Raw genomic sequence first — 27,405 nt, 5'->3', positions numbered from 1 at the left:
ATAGCAGGGAGGACAAATTCATGGTGTACAAGAAATGGTTTTCAAGATCATTGTGTTAAGGGACCAGTGAGAGAACAAGTTATTTTAATCTAAGGTGTGAACTCCATAACCTCCTATAAAGTTAAATCTTGCAACATAAGAGATAGCAGAGCTTCGCTTCTAGATAAGCTCTTCTATGTTCGCTCTGACCAGCAGAACATGGAGGAACCATCGCGCATCCCCATGTCTCCCAATGATCCTTCGGTCTCAGTATCTGAAGATGATGTGTGGGCTGCCTTCAAGAGAGTGAATCCAAGGAAAGCTTCTGAACTGGACAGAGTACCTGGCCGAGTACCGAAAACCTGTGCTGACCAACTGGCTGGTGTATTCATGGATATCTTCTCGCACCAGCAGTGCTTGGTACCCACCTGCTTCAATTATACTGGTGCCCAAGGAGAGGATGGGTAACCTGCCTTAATGATCATCGTCCAGTGGCACTTGCATCCATAGTGTTTGAGTGGCTGGTGTTGAAGCATATCAGCTCCTGTTTGAGCGGTGACTTAGATCTGCTCCAATTTGCCTACCTAAGCAACAGGTCTACAGCAGATGCTATCTCATTAGCTCTTCACACAACCCTGGAACATCTGGACAGCAAAGATGCATACATCAGGATGTTCTTTATTGATTACAGCTCAGCATTCAATACCATTTACTAATCAGTAAACTCCAGGACCTGGAGCTCAATATTCCCTGTGCAACTGGATCCTGGATTTTCTCACTTGCAGACCCCAGTCAGTTCAGATTGGCAAAAACATCTCCTCCACAATCTCCGTCAGCACAGGAGTACAACAGGAATGTGTACTTAGCTCCCTGCTTTACTTGCTTTACACCTATGACTGCGTTGCTAAGAATAGCTCCAACACCATATACAAGTTTGCTGATGACACCACTGTTTTGGGCCGTATCAAAGGTGGTGATGAATCAGCATTCAGGAGGGAGATTGAAAACTTGGATGAATGGTGTAGTAACAACAACCTCTCACTCAAAGTTATTAAGACCAAGGAACAAACTGTAGACTTCAGGAGAGGGAAACCAGAGGTCCATGAGCCAGTACTCATTGGAGGATCAGAGGTGGAGAGGGTCAGCAACTTTAAATTCCTGGAGGTCACTATCACAGAAGACCTGTCCTGGACTCATCATATAAATATAATTGCAAAGAAATCACAACATCTCTACTTCCTCAGGAGTCTGCGCTGATTCAGCAAGTCTTCAAAAACCATGGCCAACTTCTATAGATGTATGATACAAAGTGTGCTGACTGTCTGCATTACTGCCTGGTACAGGAACACCAAAGCCTTTGAGTGGAAAAATCCTATAAAAAGGTAGTAGATTTGGCCCAGTACATCATGGGTAAAACCCTCCCACCACTGAGCACATCTTCAAGAAACAATGCTGTAGAAAAGCAGCATCCATCATCAAAGATCCTCACCAGCCAGGCCATCCTTGGTTCTCACTGCTGCCATCAGGTAGAAGAGTGCCTCAGGACTCTCACTACTAGGTTCAAGAAGTAACTAACCCTCAACCATCAGGCTCTTGAACAAAAGGGGATAACTACACTAATTTTATTTCTGGTGCTCCCACAACAATGCTCTCCCTTTAAGGACTCTATCTTGTTATTTCGTGCTCTTTCATTTCACGTCATTTCATACTCATAATTTATTGCTATTTATTTATATTTGCATTTGCACAGTTTGTTGTTCATTGATCCTGTTTACAGTTACTGTTCCATAGGTTTGCTAAGTATGCCTGCAGGAAGAAGAATCTCAGGGTTCTATGTGGTGACATGTATGTACTCTGATAATAAGTTTTACTTTGAACTTCAGTGGTAAATGAACAATAATTATAATAATTCTGTGTTTTAGACCCACAGAATGATAGTATGATTGAATTGTTAAGACAGATTGAGTTGAAATCATGCCATTCCAATACCACAGCAACACACCAAAAGAAAAAAGAATGGATAGATGTGATTAAACACATTAAATACTAACAAGAAATCAAAGAATCACAGCTACAGTTAATTTGCATCAGGGCAGCACAGAAACTGGAATGAATGGATCTGAAAAAGTGATTGGAGGTTTGTTAATTAAGTCAGTAATAATGACACATTACATAGCTTGTCTTTTCATGGACTGCAAATTTCTTCATTCCGATTAAAGTGCCTGAGGATAAATGCTTTGGATAACATTCTTTGATTGACGACAACAAGCTTGAAATTAAAATAGACACAATTGAAATTCAGTTACTTACAAGTTAAAGTTCTCCTCCCAGATTGGATTAAGGTTCCCATAGATAGTCTTGGTACGTTTTTTAGTCTTCCCAACTTGAACCGTAACATAAGGATCGCTGGAACCAGTTTTATCCTTGGCTTGCAAACCTTGGGCACACACCACTGTAAGCATCAACAATTAATACTAATTATTATCACCTTTAGAATTCCAAGTGGAGTTCAGTTTTTATTTTGGTACATCTTAAACTAGAACAAAAAGACAAAAAGGTTATTTTCAAATGCAACATAAAATTGGGGTAAAACTTCTAGGAACAAAGAAACCACAAAACTCTGGAATTTCACAAAAGCTGGACCTGTTTCTTCTGAAAAGATAAAAGCCAAGTAATATCTCAGAAATTATGGTTTTGATTTTAACACCAAGGACATACAAGTGTACAACACAGGGACAGAACCTCCAGCCCATGACATCAGCACCTAACCTGATACTAAATCCCTTTTGCCTGTATGTGATCCATATCCTTCCACTCGCTGCATGTTTATGTGCTCATCTTAAATCCTACTATTGCCAGGCGCCTAGCACTCTATATAAAAAAAACTTTCCCCGCACATCACCTTTAAAATTTTTCCACCTTCTCACCTGAAAGCTAAACCCTCTAGTGTTTGACATTACAGGGAAAAAGATTTTGTCTATCCCATCTATGTCTCTCAATTTTATTATTCCTTAAGGTTATCACAGCAGGGCGTGGGGTGTGTATTGCAGTGGTGATAAGTTCCAACCACCTATTAACTCCTCCCAATGGTGTGCACCCGAATAGCCTCTGATAACCAAGACCAATTCCTAGCCTTCATGTGTTGCTTAGCTACTAAGCCCTACGGAACCGTTTCTATTGACAAGAGAAGGAGCAAAGGCAGGTTACTGATGCCTTAAAACCAATCGCTCTGGGCAGATGAGGCTCATCAGCCATGGTTGGCAGCTCATCTAGGAAAAGGAAAAATTTGATCTCAAACCATCTCAAACTTGCGGCTATCCCCACTGAAGGGGAAGGCTTCAGAGGAAAAATCCAGAGCTAGAGTCCTTCAGGACTAAATCCCAAGGGAAAAACCTGGAGCTGGAGTCCCCAAGGTAGTACTATGTTGAATTTAATGCTGACTAACAACTCCTGTGATGCTGCTGGTGCCAAACTATATTGGTCTCTGCCATTCCTTCAGATTCATCAGCTGCATGGAAGGATGGGGGGGAGCCTGCTGCTTGGGCAACAGCTTGCTCTCCATATCATACAGAACTGGCTTGCTCATCATGCAGTTGGGATGCAACACCCATTGTCAACCCCAACCAACAGAGTACTCATATCCATAATTTTATAAACTTCTATCAGTACCTACCTCTATACCCTCAGCCACCGAACCTCCAGAGAAAACAATCCATAATTATCTAACCTCTCCTTCCAGGTAATTCTAGGATGTTGGTTGGATTGAAGGGTCAATCTTTTCTGCACCCTCTTCAAAGCCCCCAATCGTTTCTATAATGGGGCAACTAGAACTGCACATGATTCTCCAGATGCAGCTTAACTATTGTAATGATACCTGAATGACAAGCAATTTAAGAAGTCAGCTCATCACTACTTTTAACAAGGGCAATCTGGAGTCTAAGTTAAATGTTGGTGATGTCAAGTAAGCCCACATCCCAAGAGTGAAGCAAAGAAAAATAATGATCGTCACTGAGCAGCATCACTGACTTGGTTTACAATCTCCAGTAAAAGCTTATCTTTCTAGATGAAATATGCATGAGATATAAAAGAGTCAAAGTCAAGTCATATCAACTCAAATCAATATGCTCAGTTCATCTGATCCATGTTATTACAAGTACTGCAGCTTACCATAGGAATGAAACAAGTCCAGCCTAATTAACTTTAGGGTTGTGTTTCAGATATTTTTAGAAACCTCAATATCCTCTTTCATGATATTAAGGGCAGACAGTCAACAGCAGTGTCAGCTCTTTCGATTTCCTTTGAATACTAAAGTTACTGGATATGAGCTCTAATGGTTGAACACTTCAAAATAGTACTGAGAGATTGCTACATTCCCAGTGTGGGGTGTTTTACACAGTATATTCAAGACGTTGCCAGTGGAAAAAGAGGTAATCCATATTGTTCTGGCTAATAGTAGTCCCTCAATCAAATTTGAACCAACAGATTACCTGTTTATGATCACATTGCTCTTTGTGGGAGATTGGCTTTTGCAATGGACTGACATTTGTGCAAAAGAGCAATAGCAGCCGGCATATCAGCAATAATGTAATAGCAGCTCCATTAATAATGATTCTTCAGTAAAATGATTGAATATGCAGGCAAATCTTGAATCATTTACAGAGAGGTATCACACCTTTAGACTTGCATGCCATTGATGACAAGAAGCTAAAAACCAAGGAAATGCATTGCTCAAGAGATTAATGACACATTAGCTCCGTTTTCTTTTCCTACCATAAAATATTTGCATATGGCAAAGGAGTAATGAATTAACTCTAGCTTCCATAGGAAAATAGAGACTATAATAAGGAATAAGGAATAAAAACCAAATAAATATTATATCGTTGAAATAGAAAAGCTATGAGATGCTAAAAACATTAAAAAGATTTGTTCTGTTTCTAGGAAGTGCTATTTACAGGGAAGTTTGAAAGTAAGAGTAAAATGCAAAACAAGCAATAATTGCCAAAATATATCTGTAGAATGAATAAATAGCAATTTATCCATAACATGCCTATTGGTCATTGTGAACCATTAAAGTAACAGAGAGAAGCATGAATGATTGAGACTGAAGGGATGGTTCTAGATCAACATTCAAACACACTGAAAAATGAGATATTTCCAAAAAATATGAACCAGAAGGTCTAATCTTGTCTCTAATCTGATCTAGTAAATATATACCATTCTCAGATAATGCTTTCACTTTACAATTTATGGGTTTAAAAACATCTTCACTAACAAACCACTAAAAAATTTCAATAAAAATTGGACCACTTTTTCATTTGAAGACAGCATTTTAATAGCATTTCATTAGCCTTAGAGTGCTTCAGTGATTTCTGAAAATGGCATGAAAGGCTTTATAACCATAAGTTTTTTTAAAATAAAAAATTCCATCCTATTGACTCATTAAAGTGCCATGGGTAGACATCTTTCAGAAGAGAAGCTGCTGGATTCTCGTCAGGTAATAGATAAAAAGCAAGTATTTTCAAGGTTGGAAAATTATTTCACTATTTTTATATCTAAAATGGAGAGATGATATAATGATCTATGCAGAGGTGTTCTCACAGGAAACTGTAAGACATCGGAGCAGAATTAAGCCGTCCAGCCCATCTAGTTTGCTCTGCCATTTCATCATGGCTGATCTATTTTCCTATCAACCTCATTCTCCTGCCTTCTCCCCATAACCTTTCACGCCCTGACTAATCAAGAACTTATCAACCTCAGCCTTAAATGCAACCAGTAACCCGACCTCCACAGCTGCCTATGGCAATGAATTCCAGATTCACTACCCTTTGGCTAAAAAAATTCCTCATCTCATTTGTACCTTATTTTGTATACTGCATGCATTCAAATATAACACCATTAGTTCTGAACATCACTTTTTCAAATTTTATTTCCTTTTTACACTGAATGCAATTTTGCCCCATCATCTGTCTGTCCTTCTTTACAGTCTCACAATACACCACTTCTGCTTGTAAACCAACATCCCCTTCTTCAGCTCCATCAGTCCTTTTCCCATCCCCTATTAAATTAGTTTAAACCCATCTCAACAGTTCTACCAAACCTGACTGCAAGGATATTGATTCCCTTTGGATTTAAGCAAAGCCTGTCCCTCTTGTACAAGTCAAACCTTCCCTAGAAGAGATTCCAATGATCCAGAAATCTGAAACCCTACCCCCCTGCATTGGTTCCTCAGCCACATATTCATCTGCCAAATCATCCTATTCTTATCCTCACTGCCACGCAGCAATCCCGAGATTGTTACGCTGGAGCTCCTGTTTTCAGCTTTCTACTTAGCTCTCTAAGTTCTCTCCTTGGGGCCTTCTCTCTTTTTCTTCTTATGTCATTGGTTCCAATATATATGAAGGCGTCTGGCTTAGAATGTCGTAGACGTCCCTGACCCTGGCACCTGGGAGAAACCCTGTCATTATATCCCTCACATCACAATCTATATTTTCTCCACTACTGATGTCTGCTGCATTCCAACTCTTCTCCAACTTAATGTCAATGCTTAGTTGAGAGATCACCTTTTCATATCAAATGTTCAAGAAAGACCTAACGGTGCCCTTCTTGGCTCTTCAAAGTGCCTTAAGAATATGCAACATTTTTATCTTGGAATAAAATTACAATAATGGATGTAATCTGCCATTCTCTGCAGTGCAGATTCAGATTCATTTATTTATCACATGTATATTGAAACATACAGTGAAGTTGGTTATTGTATGAACAAGCAACACAATCTAAGGAACTAGAGGAGCAGCATATGTTGCTTGACATTCTAGCACCAACGTAGCATACTCACAATTTTCAGCAGAACAACACAAGCACAGTATGTTATGGTAAATACCATGTGAAGTCCGAGGATAAAAGGAACTGCACTAACAGAATTCAATCACATTTGTCATTGTATTCAAGTCGTCACTTTTATTGTCATTTCAACCATAACTACTGGTACAGTACATAGTAAAAATAAGACAACGTTTTTCAGGACCATGGTGTTACATGACACAGTACAAAAACTACACTGAACTACATAAAAACAACACAGAAAAAAACTACACCGGACTGCATAAAGTGCACAAAACAGTGCAGGCATTACAATAAATAATAAACAGGACAATAGGGCAAGGTGTTAGTCCAGGCTCTGGGTATTAAGGAGTCTGATAGCTTGGGGGAAGAAACTGTTACATAGTCTGGTCATGAGAGCCTGAATGCTTCGGTGCCTTTTCCCAGATGTCAGGAAGGAGAAGAGCTTGTACGAGGGGTGCGTGGGGTCCTTCATAATGCTGTTTGCTTTGCGGATGCAGCGTGCAGTATAAATTTCCGTAATGGAGGGAAGAGAGACCCCAATGATCTTCTCAGCTGACCTCACTATCCGCTGCAGGGTCTTGCGATCCGAGATGGTGTAATTTCCGAACAGGCAGTGATGCAGCTGAATTCTGGACCTCATCTACTCATTAACAGAATCATTCTCAATTTTCATTTCATAATAATGCAGCAACTGTAAAATTGTGGTAATGAAGTCACTTGCTTGAATGACAGTTCTCCCATTTTGTGAACTCAAGTCCAACTTTATTTTGTTCATAGTGCAGACAGAATCAATAATGTAATTAATTACTGCTGGATCAATTTGCTCAAATCTTGATGTTGAACTATTAGCTACAGTGTAAAAGAGTTATTAGGTAATGGGTCTAATCAGCTATGGGATGAATTATTGCTTCATAAACAATTAAACAGGTTGTGCAGTAAAGTTTGATAAGCTCTTGATTAATCAGGGCACCAAAGGTTAAAGGAGAAGGCAAGAGAACGGGGTTAGGAGATATAATAAATCAGCCATGATGGAATGGTGGAGAAGACTCGATGAGCCAAATGGCCTAATTCTACTCTAGGTCTTCTGGTATAAGTGGGAAATCAGAAGCACATGAGATTCTGCAGATGCTGGAAACCTTGAACAACATGATGCCTGACCTACTGAGTTACTTCACTATGGGCTTTACTGCCTAACTAGTTGACTTGTTTATTAAGATAAACAAATGAATAATGAATAGCTTTGAATATGGACATAATTAAACTCTGTCACAGATGCCATACTTCTTCAGAGGAAGAAGAATTTTGAATCTAATTTAAAGGTAGGGTATCAATTCTCAGCGGGGGTGATAATGCCCCCTCAAGGGGGCAATTACATGTCCTAAGAGGACGTTAGGGGAAATAGAAATCATTTTAGATTCATGGGAGGGGTGGGGTGGTTGCAGCACCTTAACCTGTAATACTGTGGTCTCAATAAAACCACTGTCAAAGTCATTTTTAGCTTTCTTCACAAATGAGAGTATGCAATGCTTTTCAAATGCTTCTTTCATCTTCTGGAACTGAGTAAGACCATTAGTAGCCTTTTCAGGATGTTTTTTATGTAAGTGTTCTTACAAACTTGATGGTTTCATAGCTTCATTAGACAGTACAGTATCACAAATAAAACACATAGCGTGTCGCTGATCTGACAGGAATGGAATAAAACCGTACTCCAGGTATGTAACTTGTATTGACGCACTTTCTGTAGTTTTTGTTTTTGAGAAGGGTTAGAATTCAAGGCCTCACTGCCTTCAGACTCAGAGATTGTGCCATATATACTTATCCATCGTTGTTCGGCAAGCTAACTTTATACAATTCCAGTTAGCACAATTGACCAATCACGTAAGGTCTCATAATCCCCAAAGATGGTTCTTGACCACACATGAAGCTGAGGTCGCTTTGAACACCTCAAGAGGAATCCTCGGGGTCGCCAGGTTCACTGCTTGGGTCTATTTCATCATTTGGTTCCAGCCAGCGCTGTATCATTGTGCGACCCATTTTCTGTAAATCTGTAGAGAAAGTTGAGAGGGTGTACTTGACTCACCAACAGTTAAGTTGCATGAACTCATTTCGTACCATGAGTCAAGGACACCTGCTTGTTCATTTATGCATCCCAATAACATCTGTTCAGTTGGTAAGGTTGGATGAGATTGCCGAGTTTCAGACGCGTTGTGCTAATGAGTGTTTATGGCCTGCAGTTATATTTCTTCCTGTGTTCCAGTACTTCGTTTCTTTTGGAAGTGCCAGCTCTACTAACAGTTGGCCTCATACCTCAAGTTAGGGTGTCGCCCCCTCCCCAAGAATCTTGAACTCCTATTTCCCCTAACAACCCCGTACGGCATGTAACCTCCTCCTATGGGAATCACTGTTATAACATGTTCAAAATGATAGCAAAGTGTGAAAAATCTCATACAATTAGTGAAAGCTTAATGGTGCCTGGGGTATCAGAAGTGTTCACCACTGTTCTGAAAATGAGTGCCAGTATTTTAAAATCAATCCCTCTGAGTATTAAATCTGTCAGTCTTCATATTGATGAAATGAGTGAAGACATTGAGAATCAACTATGTACAGAGCTACAAATCCAGAATTTGAGATACAACTGGATATGTCAACTGTGTGAGACAACGACATATGTATGGTTTATCAAAAATGGAAAAGTTTATGAAGAGATTCTCTTTTGTAAAAGTTAAAAACAAATAGTAATGGAGAACCAATCTATGATGAGCTCAAAATGTACACTGCAGATAAAAGAATTCCAATTAGATACATGACTTCTTGTGCAACAAATGGAGCACCATATATGAGAGGGTGCCATGCTGGTTTAGTGGCAGAATATACACAGATGTGATAATAACAGCCGTGAAATCTCTAGGCAGCCAAAAGGTCTACCCAGCAGCATAAGGTACTCCAGATCTGGGGAACAAAGAATTTAAAAGCACACACATTTCAGAGGTCGCACCAAGCATTATTGATCATGAACCATACCCCACCTCCTTTACTCTTCCCAGAAAGGATTTTAGACCTGTCTTCCCAGAACAGGGAGAACCCTGAAGGCTCGATGGCATGATCTGGTATCTCCTTCGTCAACCAAGACTCCACGAAGCACAAAAGGTTACGCTCTATTGTTTCCCGCTGATAGGAGATTCTGGTTTTCAGTTCACACAGCTTGTCGTTTAGGGACTGAACATTGGCCAGGAGTATGCTAGGGAGCGGTGGCCGATTAGCACGCCATCTCAACCTCACCAGGACGCTGGTCCCTTCTCCTTCGCCTCCAGCGCCACTTCCGAGGTAGTGGCAGTGTAATAAATTAGCCTCCCACGGATCGTATAAGCAAGGGTTCCCAGTGTAGAAAAGGCAGCACGTTGTGGGTTAATTCCGTCTTCCCAATGTTCAGAAGAACCAGTCGATCATTTCTGTTGTGACTATCAGCTTCTTGAACAAGAAATGCAAAGGGCATTGGGAGAACCTTCTCACAGTTTCCCTGCATGGAAAGTATGGCCCTCTCTTTCAGAGATGGTGATTTGCAAGAGTACTGCTTACTCCTGTAGTCACTGAAGAAGGATTTTCAGAATCAATTCCCGGATTTGAACAATCCAGACTGTGTAATTAATGGGTCAAAAATGGAAAAGTTTATGAAGAGATTCCATCATTTAGGGCCCCAGACAGTCCTTCCAGGTGAGGCGACACTTCACCTGTGAGTCGGCTGGTGTGGTATACTGCGTCTGGTGCTCCTGGTGTGGCCTTTTATATATTGGTGAGACCCAACGCAGACTGGGAGACCGTTTTGCTGAACACCTATGCTCTGTCTGCCAGAGAAAACAGGATCTCCCAGTGGCCATACATTTTAATTCCATGTCCCATTCCCATTCTGATATGTCTATCCATGGCCTCCTCTACTGTCAAGATGAAGCCACACTCAGGTTGGAGGAACAACACCTTATATACCGGCTGGGTAGCCTCCAACCTGATGGCATGAACATTGACTTCTCTAACTTCCATTAATGCCCCTCCTCCCCTTCTTACCCCATCCCTGACAATATTTAGTTGTTTGTTTTTTTTCCCTCTCTCTCTCTGCCCATCACTCTGCCTGTTCTCCATCTCCCTCTGGTGCTCCCCTCCCCCTTTCTTTCTCCCTAGGCCTCCCATCCCATGATCCTTTCCCTTCTCCAGCTCTGTATCACTTTTGCCAATCACCTTTCCAGCTCTTAGCTTCATCCCACCCCTTCCAGTCTTCTATCATTTTGCATTTCCCCCCTCCCCCTCCTATTTTCAAATCTCTTAGTATCTTTCCTTTCAGTTAGTCCTGATGAAGGGTCTCGGCCCAAAACGTCGACAGTGCTTCTCCCTATAGATGCTGCCTGGCCTGCTGTATTCCACCAGCATTTTGTGTGTGTTGTGTAATTAATTCATTTCTTTGCAAACTGGAAGAACAGGAAAAGAGATTACAAGAAAAAAAATTGAAATGCGAAAGATGAAACAGCAAAAATGCTTTGTGGTATGTGGCTACAATGTCTTGGTCTTTGAAGAAGAGCCAAACTGCTCGTCATTTCATTTCCATCCTCCTACCTTGTTGAAAGAGGCTTCAGTGCAGTGAAGCACATACTCACAAATATCAGAAACTGCTTGGACATTGTTACGCATAAGGACTTAAGGTTTTTGCTGTCAAAACTTGAACCAGATATTTCAGCTCTTGCTAAAGACCATCAAGTTCAAGGATCACGTTGATATCGAGGCTGCTATACAGCGCACAGCTACTGTGCAAGTTAGGTTTAAAGACAAACAAATATTTAAAGCAGCATCATTTTTCTCATGTTAGCATATGGTAGAGATGTTCATACACTATGGGGGTGCAAGAAAGTATATTTTGCTTAAGAGGGGTGCTGGCAAGTATGAGGGTGCTTTGGGGGGGGGGTGTTGGCAAGTACAAAAGTGCTTTAGGAAAGTATTGGGCTTAAAAAGGTTGGGAAACACTGGGCTAGAGGGAATATTCACATAATTCCATTTACTAATCAAAAGCTGTGGGGTACAATTACAGAAAAGATCAGACCTTGAGATGGGTCAGTCTTAATCACAATTCCCATCTTCACTGTCCAGGGTCAGGAAGGTGATATCCAAAGTCCATGGTAGAGACAATGTTTTGGACTTAAGTTCAGATCCACATCCCGATTGATAATGAACTTGAGGATCAGATGGAGAAACCAGTGGGGTAGCAGTGGGAATTATAACACTTGTGTCTCTAACCATGTTTAAAAATGTCAGTGTCTGGTTATATTGGGTCAATTAAAACCCATCTCCTACAAAGCACAAAAAATGCTGGAGGAAAGTTCAGGCACACACCCTTACTGTTTATTCCCCTCCTTCAACACTTTGTGTGAGTTGCTTAAGCTTTCCCGCATCTACAGAAACCCTTGTGTTTATTTTTTCCTATTAGACCTAGGAGCAGAAGTAGGCCATTTGGCCCATTGAGTCTGCTCTGCCATTCCATAATGGCTATTCTATTACCCCTCTCAAACCCCATTATCCTGCCTTCTCCCCATCTGATCCATTCTGTGATTATATGCCACCGCTAACTAATAAATGGAATTATACTAAATATTCTCTCAAGCCTTGACTCTCTGGTTTATCAAGAACCCACTAGCCTCCACCTTAAATATACCAATGACTTGGCCTGCACAACAATCTGTGGCAAAGAATTCCACAAATTTTCAACCATCTAGTTAAAGAAATAGCTCCTTATTTCCATTCTAAATGGACGTCCCTCAATTCTGAGACTATGCCCTCTAGTCCTAGACTCCACCACTATAGAAAACATCCTCTCCATATCCACTCTATCCAGACCTTTCAAAAGTCAATAGATTTCAATGAGATCCCTCATCATTCTTCTAAAACCAATGAATTCAAGACCTGAGTAACCAAAAGCTCCTCATATTCTTTCATTCCTGGGATCATTCTCATGAACCTTCTTTAGATTCTCTCTAATGCCAGCACATATTTTCTTCAATAAAGGGCCCAAAACGGCTCACAATACTCCAAATGCAGTCTGACCAATGCCTTATAAAGCCATTTTATACAGGCCAAACCTTCCATAGAAGAGATCCTAATGACCCAGAAATCTGAAACCCTGCCAGATGCACAAATTCTTTAGCCACACAGTCATCTCCAAAATCATCTTATTCTTACACTCACTGGGAATTGGCAAAGGCAGCAATCCAGAGGTTATTACCTTTGAAGTTCTGCTTTCTACCTAACTCTCTATATTATCTCTAAAAGGACCTCCTCCCATTTTCTATCTGTGTCATCTGTACCAATATGTAGCACAACTTCCGGCTGTTCACCCTGCCTCTTTAGAATGTCATGGACTCGAGCTGATACATCCTTGACCCTGGCTCCTGGGAGGCAACATACCATCCAGGTGTCTCTTTCACATTCACATAATCTGCTTTCTGCTCTTTCAATTATGGAATCCCCTATCACTACTGCACTCCTCTTCTTCCTCCCCCCAACCTCACCTTCCCTTCTGAGCTCCAGACTCAGTGCCAGAAACACGGCTTCTGCCAGTAGGTCATTTCCCCCTCCCCCCCCAGCCCACACAGTATCCAAAGCAGTACTGAAGGGAGCCACCACAGGGCTACCGATTCCTTTTCCCTCTTCTTACGAGTGGTCTTTGGAAGTAATCTGGATTGTTAACTTGCCTCTGCAAAGGTTGCCACCAACAAGTTAAAGCAATGTTTCTCATTTTTTCCCTGATGCTCTGTAAAGGCTACTTTTAGATTTCCTCCCCAAACAATAAACATTACTTTTAGACTATCATGGGAACACTGATATACAATACAACAAAAGATATAGCTACAAACCAATTCATGTCCCGTTAGATAAATAAGAAAAGCATTCGCATGCTAAAAGTAAATGAGGTAGTGCGCCACATAGGGAAAACTGATATAAAAAAAGTTGATTTTCCAGCTGAATTTGTTCGGGATCTGTCAGGATCTGCTACACGCTCTAGAATTTGGCTTTATCAGAGAGCCAGACATTGTGGTGCTGACAGTGGCAACAGATGATGAGAAGGATACTGAGGAAAGTTCACATTCACAAGAGCTTCCAGAGACCAGCTCAACAAAAAACATTTCACCTAAGTCACTGTTTCCATTTCTACAAATCCAATTACTCTTTCTTCAATATTCAATACTTCTTTTCTGTTAATGCCAATTTGACATTGCCTCATCAATATAAACTGTTAAATACCAATGATAAGCCCCTCCAAAAATTCTTAAAGAAATGTTGACACAATATAAAAGAATACCAGTTTGCTAATAGCTATCCCGTGTGTCCATTTATTTAACACTGGCAGAGTTTTTTTTTCCTCCCAATTTGAGATAAAGGGCTATTGAGCTACCTCAGGACAGTGGTGTATAATTTTGAGTAGCTCTTAGCCTTAAAGGTGCGGAATTTGTCCATACCAAGACAATTTTACCTATTAAATTGCATGGTACAGAAAGCTATTGATGGAAGGAGTGGTAGAAGTGTAGGTAAACCACCACTTAGTGCGCAACCCACAGCCCAAGATAATTCTTTAGCATCAGCATTGCACCACTATTTACAGTATATATAATTTTTACTGAGTTACAGCACAGTAACAGGCCCAAGAAGCTTATGCCACCCAATTACCCTACTGACCCTATGTTTTTAAAATGTGGGAGGCAACCTACTGAGAAACTGAGGACATACAGACCACAATTTCTGCTAAGCCCCATTAACAGTGACTATCAATGCCAGATTTATTAGCTCTGAGTTTGTATTGCATCTGTAAAGGCCAATAGGAGAGATTCCATGACACTGAGTGTGAGGAGGCAGAATGGGTCTAAAGGGCAGGAAAGTATCAAATTACTGTAATGTTGAAGCCACCATTTTCCAAGATATTGGGCTCTTTGAAAGGATGCTCCCTCCAAACACTGTACTCAGACATGTTAGAGCCAAGCACTTCACAAATATTTGTAACCAGCTGTCTTTGACAGCTAGCAGGTGAACACTTGCATCCTCCACAGCAGGACTTGCATGTCGTTGCATCCTAGCCTTGTGCCTTAATTCCGATGTGTTTATGTCCAGAGATTCACCTCCTCTGACCTAGCTCCTGAAATAATTGTGGTGTCAATATCCCAAAATAAGTGAGATCAAGTAATAAGGAACCTTCGTGAAGGTTGTCAGAAAGGCTTTCTCACGTTCAAATATTTGAAATGAAATTCAAGGAGCACAGAGGGAGAAAAGAACTTGGCCAGAGCAACATGAGATTATCCAGCAGAATATATAGGCTGAGATAAAACTCATACGAAAGTAGATAACTAGTGATGAATAAAATCATGCACATGACATTTCCCTGCCATGACAGTCAGAACACCTTCGTCCTCCTACAGTGGCAGTGCACAGAACTTTATCAGAATCAGGTTTATTATCACCAGCATGTGACGTGGCAACATCCATCATGAAAGACCCTCATCATCCAGGACATGCTCACTTCTTATTACTATCATTGTGGAGGACGTGTAGGAGCCTGACGATACATGCTCAATGATTTAAGAACAGCTTCTTCCCCTCTACCATCAGATTTCTGAATGGTCCATGAATCCCCAAACACTACCTCATTATTTTTACTCAAGAGATTGTAAAGATCCAGAGCAACTCACACAAAATGCTTCATCATGAAGGATGGGGGGAGGGGTGGGGAGAAGGAAGATGATAAACCCGATTCTAATATCGGTCTCTATTGTGGACTGCGATTGGGAAAGGGAAATCACGATTGGGAAAAGGGGAAGGAACGGGAAGGACTACAGAGACTTTAAGTAATGATCAATAAACCAATTGTTTGGAATCAAATGACCTTGCCTGGTGTCTCAGCCCCACCCCGACACTCCTTCTCTGCTCCTGTCCCACACCCCTTCCACAGCACGCCCACTATATATAAAATATATAAAATGTATCATAAATTAGAAATAGATATACACATACATGCACACATATGAACATATATATACACACACATGTATACATGAATATACATACACATGGTTATTCTAATTTATAATAGTTTTGATATATTGCACTGTACTGCTGCTGCAAGATCAATTTCATGACACACTGAATGTCAGTGATATTAAAGTCGGTTTTGATTTTGAGAGTAAGTAAGAAGGTTTGTAAGTGTTCAGAGTCTAAGGTGGAATGACTGATTTTCAGGTGAGGAAACAAGAACAGGAACAGCAGTAACTGAGAGAAGTTACAGTGAAATACGGTTGAGATATTACTTGAAATGTGCAGTAAATCTAAGAATGACAGCTGTGAGAACTTTGAGTAATGGCGATATTAGTGGAAGCAGACAGCTTGGCAACAGTATTCTTGCATTGACAACTCAGGGAAAGTCACCAAATAGCCTCCGTGTCATCTTAGAGCACAAAACATAGGAGAGTACTATACAGGAACATAACCTCAGCTCACAATGTCTGTACCAAACATGTTGTTGAATTAAACTATATCGCTCCTGCCTGCATGATTAATATCCCTCCATTCACTGCATCTTCATTTATCTTACAGCATTTTAAATGTCTCTATCATAACAGCTTTCTCCAACTTCCTGGCAGCCTGTTCCAAGCACCCACCACTCTGTGTAAAACAAAGCTTGCCATGAACATCTCCTTAAAAACCTCTCTCACTTTAAATTCATGTCCTTCAGTACCTGACATTTCTAAACTTGGAAAATGGTTCTACTATCTAGGCCTCTCATGGTCTTATACACTTCTATTAGATCTCTCTTCAGTCTCTGACATCCAGAGGAAACAACCCAAGTCCGTTCAATCTTTCCTTAAGACACATAACTCCTAATCCAGGCAGCATTCTGGTAAACTTTTGCACCCACTCCTAAGCCTCCACATCCTTCCTGTAAGTGCACACAATACTCCATTGCAGCCTTATCGAAGTTGCATATAGCTGTAAACCAACTTTCAGAATCAGAATCAAGTATATGATCTCTGCCATAACTGTGTGTTGTGAAATTTGTTTTGCGGCAGCAATACAGTACAAGACACAAAAACTACCTGAAATTACAAAAGTACATATATAATGCAAAAGAGAGATTAAAAAGTAATGTTCATGGATTCATGGACCATTCAGAAATCTGATGACAGAGAGGGAAGAAGCTGTTCTTAATAAAACAGTCTTCAGGCCCCTGTACCTCCTCCCTGATGGTAGTAATGAGAAGAGGGCACATCCAGGATAGTGAGGGTCTTTAATGATGGGTGTTGCCTTCTTGAGGCACCACCATATGAAGATGTTCTCAATGGTTCCCTGATGTTATTGGATGAGTCTACACCCTCTTCAGCTTCTTTCAATCTTGTGCACTGGAGGCTCCACACCAGGCTGTGATGCAACTATACAGAATGCTCTCCAAGTAACAAAAGTCTGGTGCCACCTTGAACCTCAAATTCTGATCTGACAGTTTTACCTGGGATTCAGCCACAGAAGACCACCCCTTAGAAACAATAAATACTTGCAAATGGCCTCAGACATCTATTATCCAATAGGTGTGTGGCGTTACAATGCTATATAATCTACAAACCTGTAATCAGAAGATAACACAAATATTTATGTGGCCTTTACCTAGCACTGGAAAACTGATAATCCAATGAACCACTGCCAATTTAATTTCTTCTCTATTGCACTCATTGATGTAAAGCATCATAAGCCAGACTTTAGATAATGTAACAAATGCTGGAGGAACACAGCAGGTCAGCCAGCATCAATGGAAATGAATAGATAGTCAATGTTTCAGGCTGAGACCCTTCTTAAGATACTGTGCTGATTTAATTAGAATCATCCCTATGCTATGATTCAACAAAGATGGCATCTGTCATTAAGGACCCCCATCACCCAGAACATGTTCTCTTCTTATTGCTACCATGAAGGATGTGGTACAGGAACCTGAAGGGACACACTCAACATTTTAGGAACAGCTTCTTCCTCTCTGCCATCAAATTGCTAAAGGACAATGAACCCAAGACCACTACCTCACTAATTTTTCTCTCTTTTTTGCACTACCTGTTTAATTTAATTTTGTATATATGTGTATATATAGTAATTTACAGTTGTTTTATGACAATATATCGCAATGTATTTCTGCTGTAGAATAACAAATTTCATTACATATGCCAGTGATATTAAACATGATTCTGAAATGCTAAGATATAATTCTCAAAGTTGAGTATCACATGGATTGTGATGCTCTAACACTGAAAATAATTGAGGATATATTAAGCAGAATCCAGCCAATGCAATCCTGTTAGATTTATGAAACAAAAGTTTTTGTAACTTTGTCAGGAATAGTTTGCATTATCTGCTAAGACACAGCTAGGCAAAGTAATTGTTAACAATACACCTGAATTATTTTCTATTCAGTCCATGATAGCTTTGAAACAATTTAAGCAGTCTCAGCAAAATTTGGTAATGTAGAATTAAAGAGGGACATTGGGCTACCAAAATAATGTCATAGACACAGGGGAAAAATTTCATTTACAGTCCTGTATTCACTCAGCCAAAGACCCTCCATTTTACTGATGTCTGAGGAATTGTTGTATACCAAGTTGGAAAACAAAATGAACTCAGAAACATCAAGGAGGCAAAATTAAATCATCAAGAGGAGGTAAATATTCTCCTCATTGCAATTTTTAGCAAATAACCCACTAAATCTTCAACATACTGCAGTGTTGTAAAACTGTAACTTCAAAGGGCATTTAGTACCAAAAAGTATTGGAGACCACTCCAATAACTTGTGCCAACTCTGCGTGGAAATTAAGAGAGTCAATATGCTTCCTTCAACAAAGCTGAAAGGGCCTACCAGTGATGCTGATTTTTGCTGACCATTTTGATGTACCATCCAGTACACTTTGTTTCACTGCCTTCATCTGTTGCACATGTACTGACTTAGCAAGTGCAAACACCTCTTGGATAAGTTCAAAGATTTCAGGCTTATTTCTCTCTCTTATTTTCATTCGGTCCTTTAGAACCATAATAATATTTTGTGTCCGATCTTCAGCTCCATGTTTAGAACTCTTTTCGGCAGCACCTGAAGGCAAGTTAGAAACAGTAGTCTTAGCATGCAAAAAAAGTTAAATGGCACTTTAAGTACATCAGAAGACTGCATTATTGGCTTATTAAGCGATCAGCAGGATCTCAACCTTTGTAAATGATTTCAAATCATTTCTTTAGCAAGAATAGTTTGTTTTTAAATGTTGTATTTATATATGAGAAATAATCAATTAATCATGAATAGAGACACAACGTTAATGTAAAGAGACTTGTAATATAGTACATCAGAGAATCAGTCTTTTTCATGATTTGCATCCATGATTTTCCAGACAGCTCACTCCCATTTTCAAGAGTTCAATCAATGGAAATAATGAATTGAAAATATACATCTGATTCAACAGAGGTGAATTTTCTATCTCTCGTTGTAATTTGTAGGGCACATCCTTACTACTGTTTTGGGGTGTGAATACAGCTCCCATCAAGGTCTTTTTACCCTCGCAGTTCCTTAGCTCTAGTCACATTGATTCAACACCTTCCGACCCCAAGTCAGCTTTCTGATGATCTGATTTCATTTTTTACCAGCACAGCAATGCCACCACTCTGCCTTCCTGCCTGTTCTTTTGATACAATGTGTATCTTTGGACATTAAGTTCCCAGCTCTCAGTGATGCCTGCAACATCATACATGCAACTGTACTACAAATTCATCTACCTTATTCCGTATACTGCACGCATTCAAATACAACACCTTCAGTCCTGTATTCACCCTTTTCAATTTTGTCCACCTTTTACATTGCAACTCATTCTGTTGACTACAATTTTGCTCTATCAACAGGCTCTCCTCACTACCCATTGCCTGTTTGTAACCAGCTACTTCATCTTCAGCACTATTATCCACCTTTCCTACAATACTTCTTGAATTGAAATACATACAGCTCAAGGCATTAGTTGCACAATGCTCAACCTTTGGATTCCTCATTTTGTCTGAGGTCTTACCAACATCTGCCTCCACAATCTCCCCACTAACTGTTCTGGCACTCTAGTTCCCATCCCCCGCAACTCTAATTTAGGCCCCATCATGCAGCATTAACAAACTTTCCTGCTAGCATATTAGCCCCCTCCAGTTCAGGTGCAAACCGTCCCTTCTGTACAGGTTCCACCTTCACTGGGAGAGGGCCCAATGACCCAAAATCTTATCCTTTCCCTCCTACACCAACTCCTTGGCCACATATTAAACTGTATAATCTTCTTAGTTCTGGCCTCACTAGTGTGTAGGACAGGTAGCAATCTTGAGATCACGGCACTGGAGGTCCTGCCCTAATCACTTGTCTTATCCATGTCAATGGACTACAACCTCTGGCTCTTCACCCTTTCACTTAAGAATGCTGAGGACTCGATCCAAAATATCCCAGACCCTGGCACCTGGGAGACAACATATCATTCAGGAATCTTGTTCTTGCTCACAGAGCCTCCCGTCTGATCCCTTTCGCCACAGCGTGCCTCTTCCCCCCCCCCCTTCTAAATTACAAAGGCAGACACAGTGCCAGAGACTTGCCCACTGTGACTTTGTTAGGTCACCCCCCGCCCCCCCCACCCCACCAACAGTATCCAAAGTAATATATCTGTTGTTGAGGGGGATGGCCACAGGGTGACTGCTCTGGCTTATTAATCGCTTTCCCATTCCTGACTATGACCCAGGTTCCTGTGTCCTGCACTTGGGTGTAGCTACCTTTCTAATGTCCTATCTATTTGTGGAAGACCTAATCCTATTCTTACTTTCCAGAAATTGCTGCAAATTTTCTCCAAATGCAATTATGCTTTCCAACCTCTTACAAACAATAGATCCTTGACCAGCATCTGTGCTTTGCATATCTTAAGTAATGTAATTTGTAATAGTGTTTGGTTTTTCTATTTATGATCTGATCTTTGAAAACACTATGCTTCCCAATTAAACCCATGTGCCCAATTAACCTACTAACCTGTATATCTTTGGAATGTAGAAAGAAATCAGTGCATCCACAGGAAACCCACATGGTTATGGGGAGAACATATAAACTCCTTACAGACAGTGGTAAAATTGAATCCACTTTGCTGGTGCTGTAATGCCGCTACATTGACCGCTACTGAATTTATGTAAATTGTTCATTCTAAATATACTAAATATTACATCAAAGCATACAAATTGAATCCTTACTCAATTTTAAAAATTCAAATAGAGCTGCATGATAGATAGTTCTAACAAAATTAATTTCAGTCGCAGCGATCATTTCAATATAACCATGAGGTACTCTCAGTGTGCTCAACAATACTGTGTGGAAACTGCATTTCTGCCTCACAAAAGAAACGGCTGCCTCAGCAAACCTGAAACATGAATATATTCCATTCAGCCTTCCGCTTCTCTCAAGTTGTACTACAAAACTATCAAGACTGAGCATACTATTTATGAGTACCTTCAAAATCAAAGAACATTTATCAGTATGAAAAGTGCTCTATGAATAAGTTATTATTCTTATTAAGCAGCTCAAAATGAGGGAAAATCCACCCAAATGACTTACGCTGTAAACAATCGGCATTCAGAAGATCCTGACACTTTTCGTGACATTTGACCCCACATTCAGTGCAACGCATCCCCTGGCGAGCAATCCCCCACAACAAGCCTTCACATTCGTAACAATAGGTGGGAGTGGTTGCTGTCCACACTTCAAAATTGTGTGGCGTTGTGCAAGAGATTGGGTAGATTAAGGCTTGCAAGGTCTTCTTGTAAACATGGTTTTTCTAACAAACAAAAATCTTACATTAGTAAAAAAGGAGACATAAGAAACTGCAGATGCTGGAATGTGGAACAACAAACAATCTGCTGGAGGGCCTTGTAAGAAGGATGTGCTGGTAATGGAGAAGGTCCAGAGGAGATTCATGAGAATGATCTGGGAATGAAAGGATTAACTTAGTGATGGCTCTGGACCTGTACTTGCTGGAGTGTAGAATTGGGGGTTTGGAGTGATCTCATAAAAACCTAATGAATATTGAAAGGCATAGAGAGAAGACATAAAGAGAATGTTTCTAATAATGGGGGGGGGGTCTAAGACCAGCAAACACAGCCTCAGAATACAATGACACACCTTTAGAACAGAGATAAGGAGGATTTTTTTCAGCCAGAGGGTGGTGAATCTGTGGAATTTGTTGCTAAAGATGGCTGTGGAGGCTAAGTCATTGGGTATATTTAAAGTGGAGGTTGATCGGCACTTGATTGGTAGGGAAGTCAAAGATTATGAGAAGGAGGCAGGAGAATGGGGTTGAGAGGAAAAATAAATCAGCCATGATTGGAGCAAAGTTGATGGACCAAATGGCCAAATCTGCTCCTATATCTTATGGAACACCCATTGCTGCTTAACCCACAGCTCCTTCAGTAGATTGATTGTTTGTCTTACATTAATATTTTTTACAGCATGGGAGATCACAGCAAATGATGTTTCAGTGCTATATTAAAATATGTTCATCTCTTCTGGTTGTACTTTAGCTAGACCTTGCATTAGATTAACCCAGAATTTTAACCATGGCAGTGAGTGTTCTGATGCCAGCTATGAAAAATTAACTTTGAAGGATTTTCAAATGAATACATCTATTCTTTTGCTATAATGATATTAAACTGATTAATGTCATGCATGGTGGGATAATCCACTGCATTGTGTGGCTACCCTTGCTTTTTATGCAAAACTTACTTTGTTTCCAGTATCAAAGCTTGAAAACAATAGCCATATTATACTGCAGTAAAGTTCTGTTCAACAATTTAGAATGCTATAACACAATAAACCTCCAATAATCCTGCATCATCAGGACTTCAGACTAAAAAATTTTCAGTACTTTTAATACACTTTTTATGTTAAAGATAGTATAATAATCATTCTAATGAAACTGGTATTTTTAAAGGGAGTACCAGAAAAGGTACCCCAGTGAGCCAGGCACTGAATCATCAGAATTTCTGAACAATGGAACACTGGAGTATGGAAATTTTATTGCAAATCATCAAAAATGAATGCAAAATAAAATTGAGTTTTATAAAATTTTTGTAGAACATCAGATTTCTAAGTAAAGAAACTCATATACACTAAGTTATGAATAATACCTTGCCAAATGGCCATTAAATAAGATAATCAAAACACATTACAGTGGATTCTGGTTAATTGGGCCATCAATTAAATGGGGCAGCTGCTCATCTGGGACAATTCTTAAAGAACTAATACAAATCAAGAAATTAGCTGAGATTTCCTGTGTTTATTTGAGACACTATGTTGCTTAATTGGGACAGGAGACTATTGGCAAACAGCTTCTAACTAGTGTCACTTGTATGTGCTTGTATGGCCATTAGTCACAACACCATGTTTCAAGCTATCAGTTTCTGAATAGTGTCAGTTGCTTGTGTTTGTGTTCAAAAGGCAGCGATTTTTGTCACCGAGAGTTGGCAAGAAATAAGCAGCAAGATAATTCAGAACTGTTTTCCTCACTGTCTTTTCAAGTGTTCAGGCTTGAAGATGCCAGAAATGGCCATCAGTGAAAATTAAATGATTTCACTATTTCAACAAGTTAGAAACTATGAAGAATTTGAAGGCATCGATCATCTTCAATGTTACATGAAAATAAAGATTTGGAAGATGCAATTGTCCGCAGCATTGTATGAAGGCAGACATACGGTCTTCACGGGTGATGGCTTCTCGCTCTTAGAACTTGCCAAGTGGCCCTATGGACAACCTGAATCCTCGCTGATGTCACCAACCGAAGTGATTCAGGAAATTGGGAAACTGGAACATCAAGACAGGGACTGCAGCTGTCAGAGGCCTCTGCACTCAAGCAATTTATCTCTCTCTCACAATGGTGAGAGAGTCTGCTGGTTTTCAAGTTGAGAGAACACAAATAAGCAATGCTACACATTGTAACACTGAAATGGCAAGCTATTAGCCTCCCTACTTGCAGTGGCAGGAACAGTATCTCGTGTGAGCGTGAGCGAGACAGCGAGAGCAAGAGCCTTTTGTGATGTTGAAGTGTTGGGATGGGCAGTAGTTTTTGATGGACTCTAGAACATAGTCTCTGGGAGCATGTTATTGATTGCATGGTGGTTGGTTGCGGGGGGGGCTGATACCTTTGTTGGAGCAAGTAGTAAGTTGATGCTTCTGCTGCTTATGCATGGGAGGGGGACTTTGGCATTCTAACGTTTTCTGTCATTTATTCTTTGGGATTTTTTCCTCTGTTTCATGGAGGTCTGTGAAGAGTAAGGATTTCAGGTTGTTTTCTGTATACCATATATGTCAAACTCAAGGCCCGCGAGATAATATCTAATTACTATTAAAGCTGGCCCCAGTAATCGAAGCGCCTATGGCGTATGATATGCCTAATGCTGAGTTTATTCAGGTACCAGGTTTTCAGGGTTTTTAGTGTTTATTCGGCAGTCTTCTTCATAAGAAATGGAATTTGTAAAGTGAAACACTTTGTCGTTATAGCAGAGACTGAGACACATGAGAGCAGGCTGAAAAAACGGAGGCAACGAAAGCTGCGTTCGCACGCGTCCGACTGATCCGGCCCGCATGAAGCTGCATTTTGCTCAATCCGGCCCGTGACCTAAAATGAGTTTGACACCCCTGCTGCATACATTCTCTGATATTAAATTGAACCATTGAACAGTCAAGTCTAAAGAAAGCAAAGGCATTGCTGAGGTAACACTTCATATCCCACACAATGTAGACTTGAGTTCTGTCATGTTCTTAATCATTTATTTGGTATAAAACAATTTCTTTTCCTAGCAGAACAACTGATTCATGACCCTTTTACCTGTTGAAGAAAAGCATTATTGATTATTCAAAGAATACAATAAATTTGGCACAAAAATGATGTAGAGACTCATCTTACCAGTTCTTCATCATTAAGAGTACGAGTTGCCAATGCAGAAGTGATGCCAGCTTTTCTTGACTGCACCAATGACTATATAAACAAGAGAATAAATTACCTGCACTTCAGAATACACAGCAACTAACACACTTACAATAGCTAGCATTACACAGGAAAGCTTTATAGGGAAACCAATCACCATCTCCTCCCTACCCACAAAAAGGAAGCAACATTGCTTATGTAGCCAGCAAAAATGAATCATTTAACAAATAAAGAATTCTACAGAAAGTATTTTAATTATGTATAAAACAAACTTGCTCAATGGATATTTTCTGATTAAAATAGTACAAATGGCATTGAGTGATAAGATTATTCAGAGATGAAATTTCCCTACAATCAGCTGAAGAAAACCAGGAGGCAGAAGCTTGATACTACCAGCATTTTATTGATTATACATTTAGTATATGAATATATTTCTATTAACTCATTAAAAAACATTGGGAAGAAATCAAAGGCAGTCAAACCCAAGGTAACTAGTTATACTGACTGCCTCATGATGCTTTCAGTATCTGTACACACTGTCATTTTTCAGAAGCAGTTCCATTTGTCCTAGAAGCCTCCAAATAAAATACCTTTGTAATTAATTGTATTCCAGGAAGTATATCATGGAAGAAAAATGTTGATGAAACAATGGGGCATGCAAGAATTGAGAAGATGCAAGTTCCAGCAGGAATTAAATGTTATTCAGCATGTCAAAAAATACTCATATTGGTGTTACAAAGATGTTTCTCAACATTTGCTGGTATTTAAACCACATTTAAAGAATGTCATTAAACAGCTTCACTGGCACTTGCTCGCTCATTGAGAAAGCAATGTTGCTGTCCTTATAACCTAAATAATTGTACACAAAATGGCAAGAGAGGATGTAATTAGAAGTGGAAGTGCATGAACCTTGAACCAAGATGATCCAACTAACAGAGATACAATTTGGTATGGGTCTTCATAGGCAAAGCTGAAAGTTTCAATATATATTCTCTTTCTAGTTAGGCAATGCGTCATTAACACTAACAACTCACTAATAAAAATAAAGTCCATCAGATTCTGGACTAGCTTCATAAAAAATCTCTCCTTACTCCACTCTTAACAATAACATTTCCAGCATTTTGTTACGACAGGATTTGGATCATATATTTTCTTCAGAATTTACATTTCTGATATCAGGATTCTGAATGACAAATTTACAGATGACACCAAGATTGTGATGTAGTAGACTGCGAGGAAGGTTATCATAGCTTGCAGTGAGGATCTTGACCAGCTGATAATATGGACAGATGGACTTTAATGCAGACAAGTACAAAGTACTGCACTTCAGTAGGACCAACCAGGAAAAGTCTTACACTGTGAATGGTATGGCATTGTGGAGTGTGCTAGAACAATGGGATTTGGGAATCCAGGTCCATAATTTCGTTGAAGGTGGTATCACAGGTAGAAAGGGTTGTAAAGAAAGCTTTTGGCACATTGGCCTTTATAAATCAAAAGTTTTGAGTACAGGACATTGGATGTTATGTTGAAGTTGTATAAGGTTTGTTGAGGTCTAATATGAAGTATTGTGTACAGTTTTGGGCACCTACCTACAGGAAAAATGTAAATAAGGTTGAAAGAATACAGCAAACATTTACAAGGATGTTGCTGGGTCCGGAGAATCTGAGTTATAAGGAAAGATTGAATAAGTTATGACTTTATTCCTTAGAACATAGAAGATTGAAAGGATAGATTGACAGAGGTATACAAAATTATGAGGAGTATAGAAAGGGCAAGTGAAAGCAGGCTTTTTCCACTGAGGTTGAGTGGTACTACAATCAGAGGTCATTGGTTAAGGGTGAAAGGTGAAAATTTAAAGGGGAATATAAGAGGAAATTTTTTCACTGAGAGGGTCGTGAGAATGTCAAAAGAGCTGCCAGCACAAGTGGTGCAAGTGAGCTTAATTTCAACGTTTAAAAGAAGTTTGGACAGGTACATGGAGGGCTATGGTCCCAAAGCAGGTCAATGGGAGTAGGGATTTTAAATGTTTCAGCACCGACTAGACGGGGTGAAGGACTTGCATCTGTGCTGTACTTTTCTATGATTCTATAATATGTAGCATTAGAAATGTTATTTAGGCTCTAAGATACCTTCCTACTGTAAATTTCAAGCACTGTTAACTAAACAATCAATATTGCCTATGGGGATTCATGTCACACTTATATGTTCTGGTTTAGTTCAATTTAGTTTGGTTCATTGGCTGTTCATCACTACCAGATCTCATCAGACCTAGAAAAGACCACATATAAAGCACTTACCATAGCCTGCACAAAGTGAATGCAATGATGAAATAAATTACAAAACATTAATACACAGATTCAAAACACATCAAAGGTTTCACATTATACACAAACCACAAGGTCAGTTATCATGGACATCATTGGCAAGTTAGAAATACTTTTTTTGTGTTCACATATCAAAACCTAGGCCATTTATTTATAGTCCACATGCTTTTGTTTCTATTGGCAATTATGGAATTGAAAAAATTAAGAGTTTCTCTAATTATCTTCTAATTCATTATAGA

General features: G+C 39.8%; 1 protein-coding gene across 4 annotated transcripts in view; it reads right to left on the bottom strand.

The window, feature by feature from the left end:
- LOC140739717 (protein unc-13 homolog A-like) overlaps positions 1-27,405 on the bottom strand; it is a 287,569-nt gene that overhangs the window by 99,239 nt on the left and 160,925 nt on the right. For all 4 annotated transcript variants that reach the window (XM_073068158.1, XM_073068159.1, XM_073068160.1 and 1 more), the window contains 4 exons: positions 24,822-24,893; positions 21,479-21,698; positions 18,734-18,961; positions 2,290-2,431 (listed from right to left, as the gene is read on the bottom strand). In XM_073068158.1, coding sequence (XP_072924259.1) covers positions 2,290-2,431; positions 18,734-18,961; positions 21,479-21,698; positions 24,822-24,893 — 662 coding nt within the window. The remainder of the gene's footprint in view (positions 1-2,289; positions 2,432-18,733; positions 18,962-21,478; positions 21,699-24,821; positions 24,894-27,405) is intronic.

Source organism: Hemitrygon akajei, chromosome 16 (genome assembly GCF_048418815.1).
Source record: "Hemitrygon akajei chromosome 16, sHemAka1.3, whole genome shotgun sequence".
Taxonomy (NCBI): domain Eukaryota; kingdom Metazoa; phylum Chordata; class Chondrichthyes; order Myliobatiformes; family Dasyatidae; genus Hemitrygon; species Hemitrygon akajei.
Note: the sequence above shows the minus strand (reverse complement) of the source record. Positions and strands in the feature narration are given on the sequence as shown.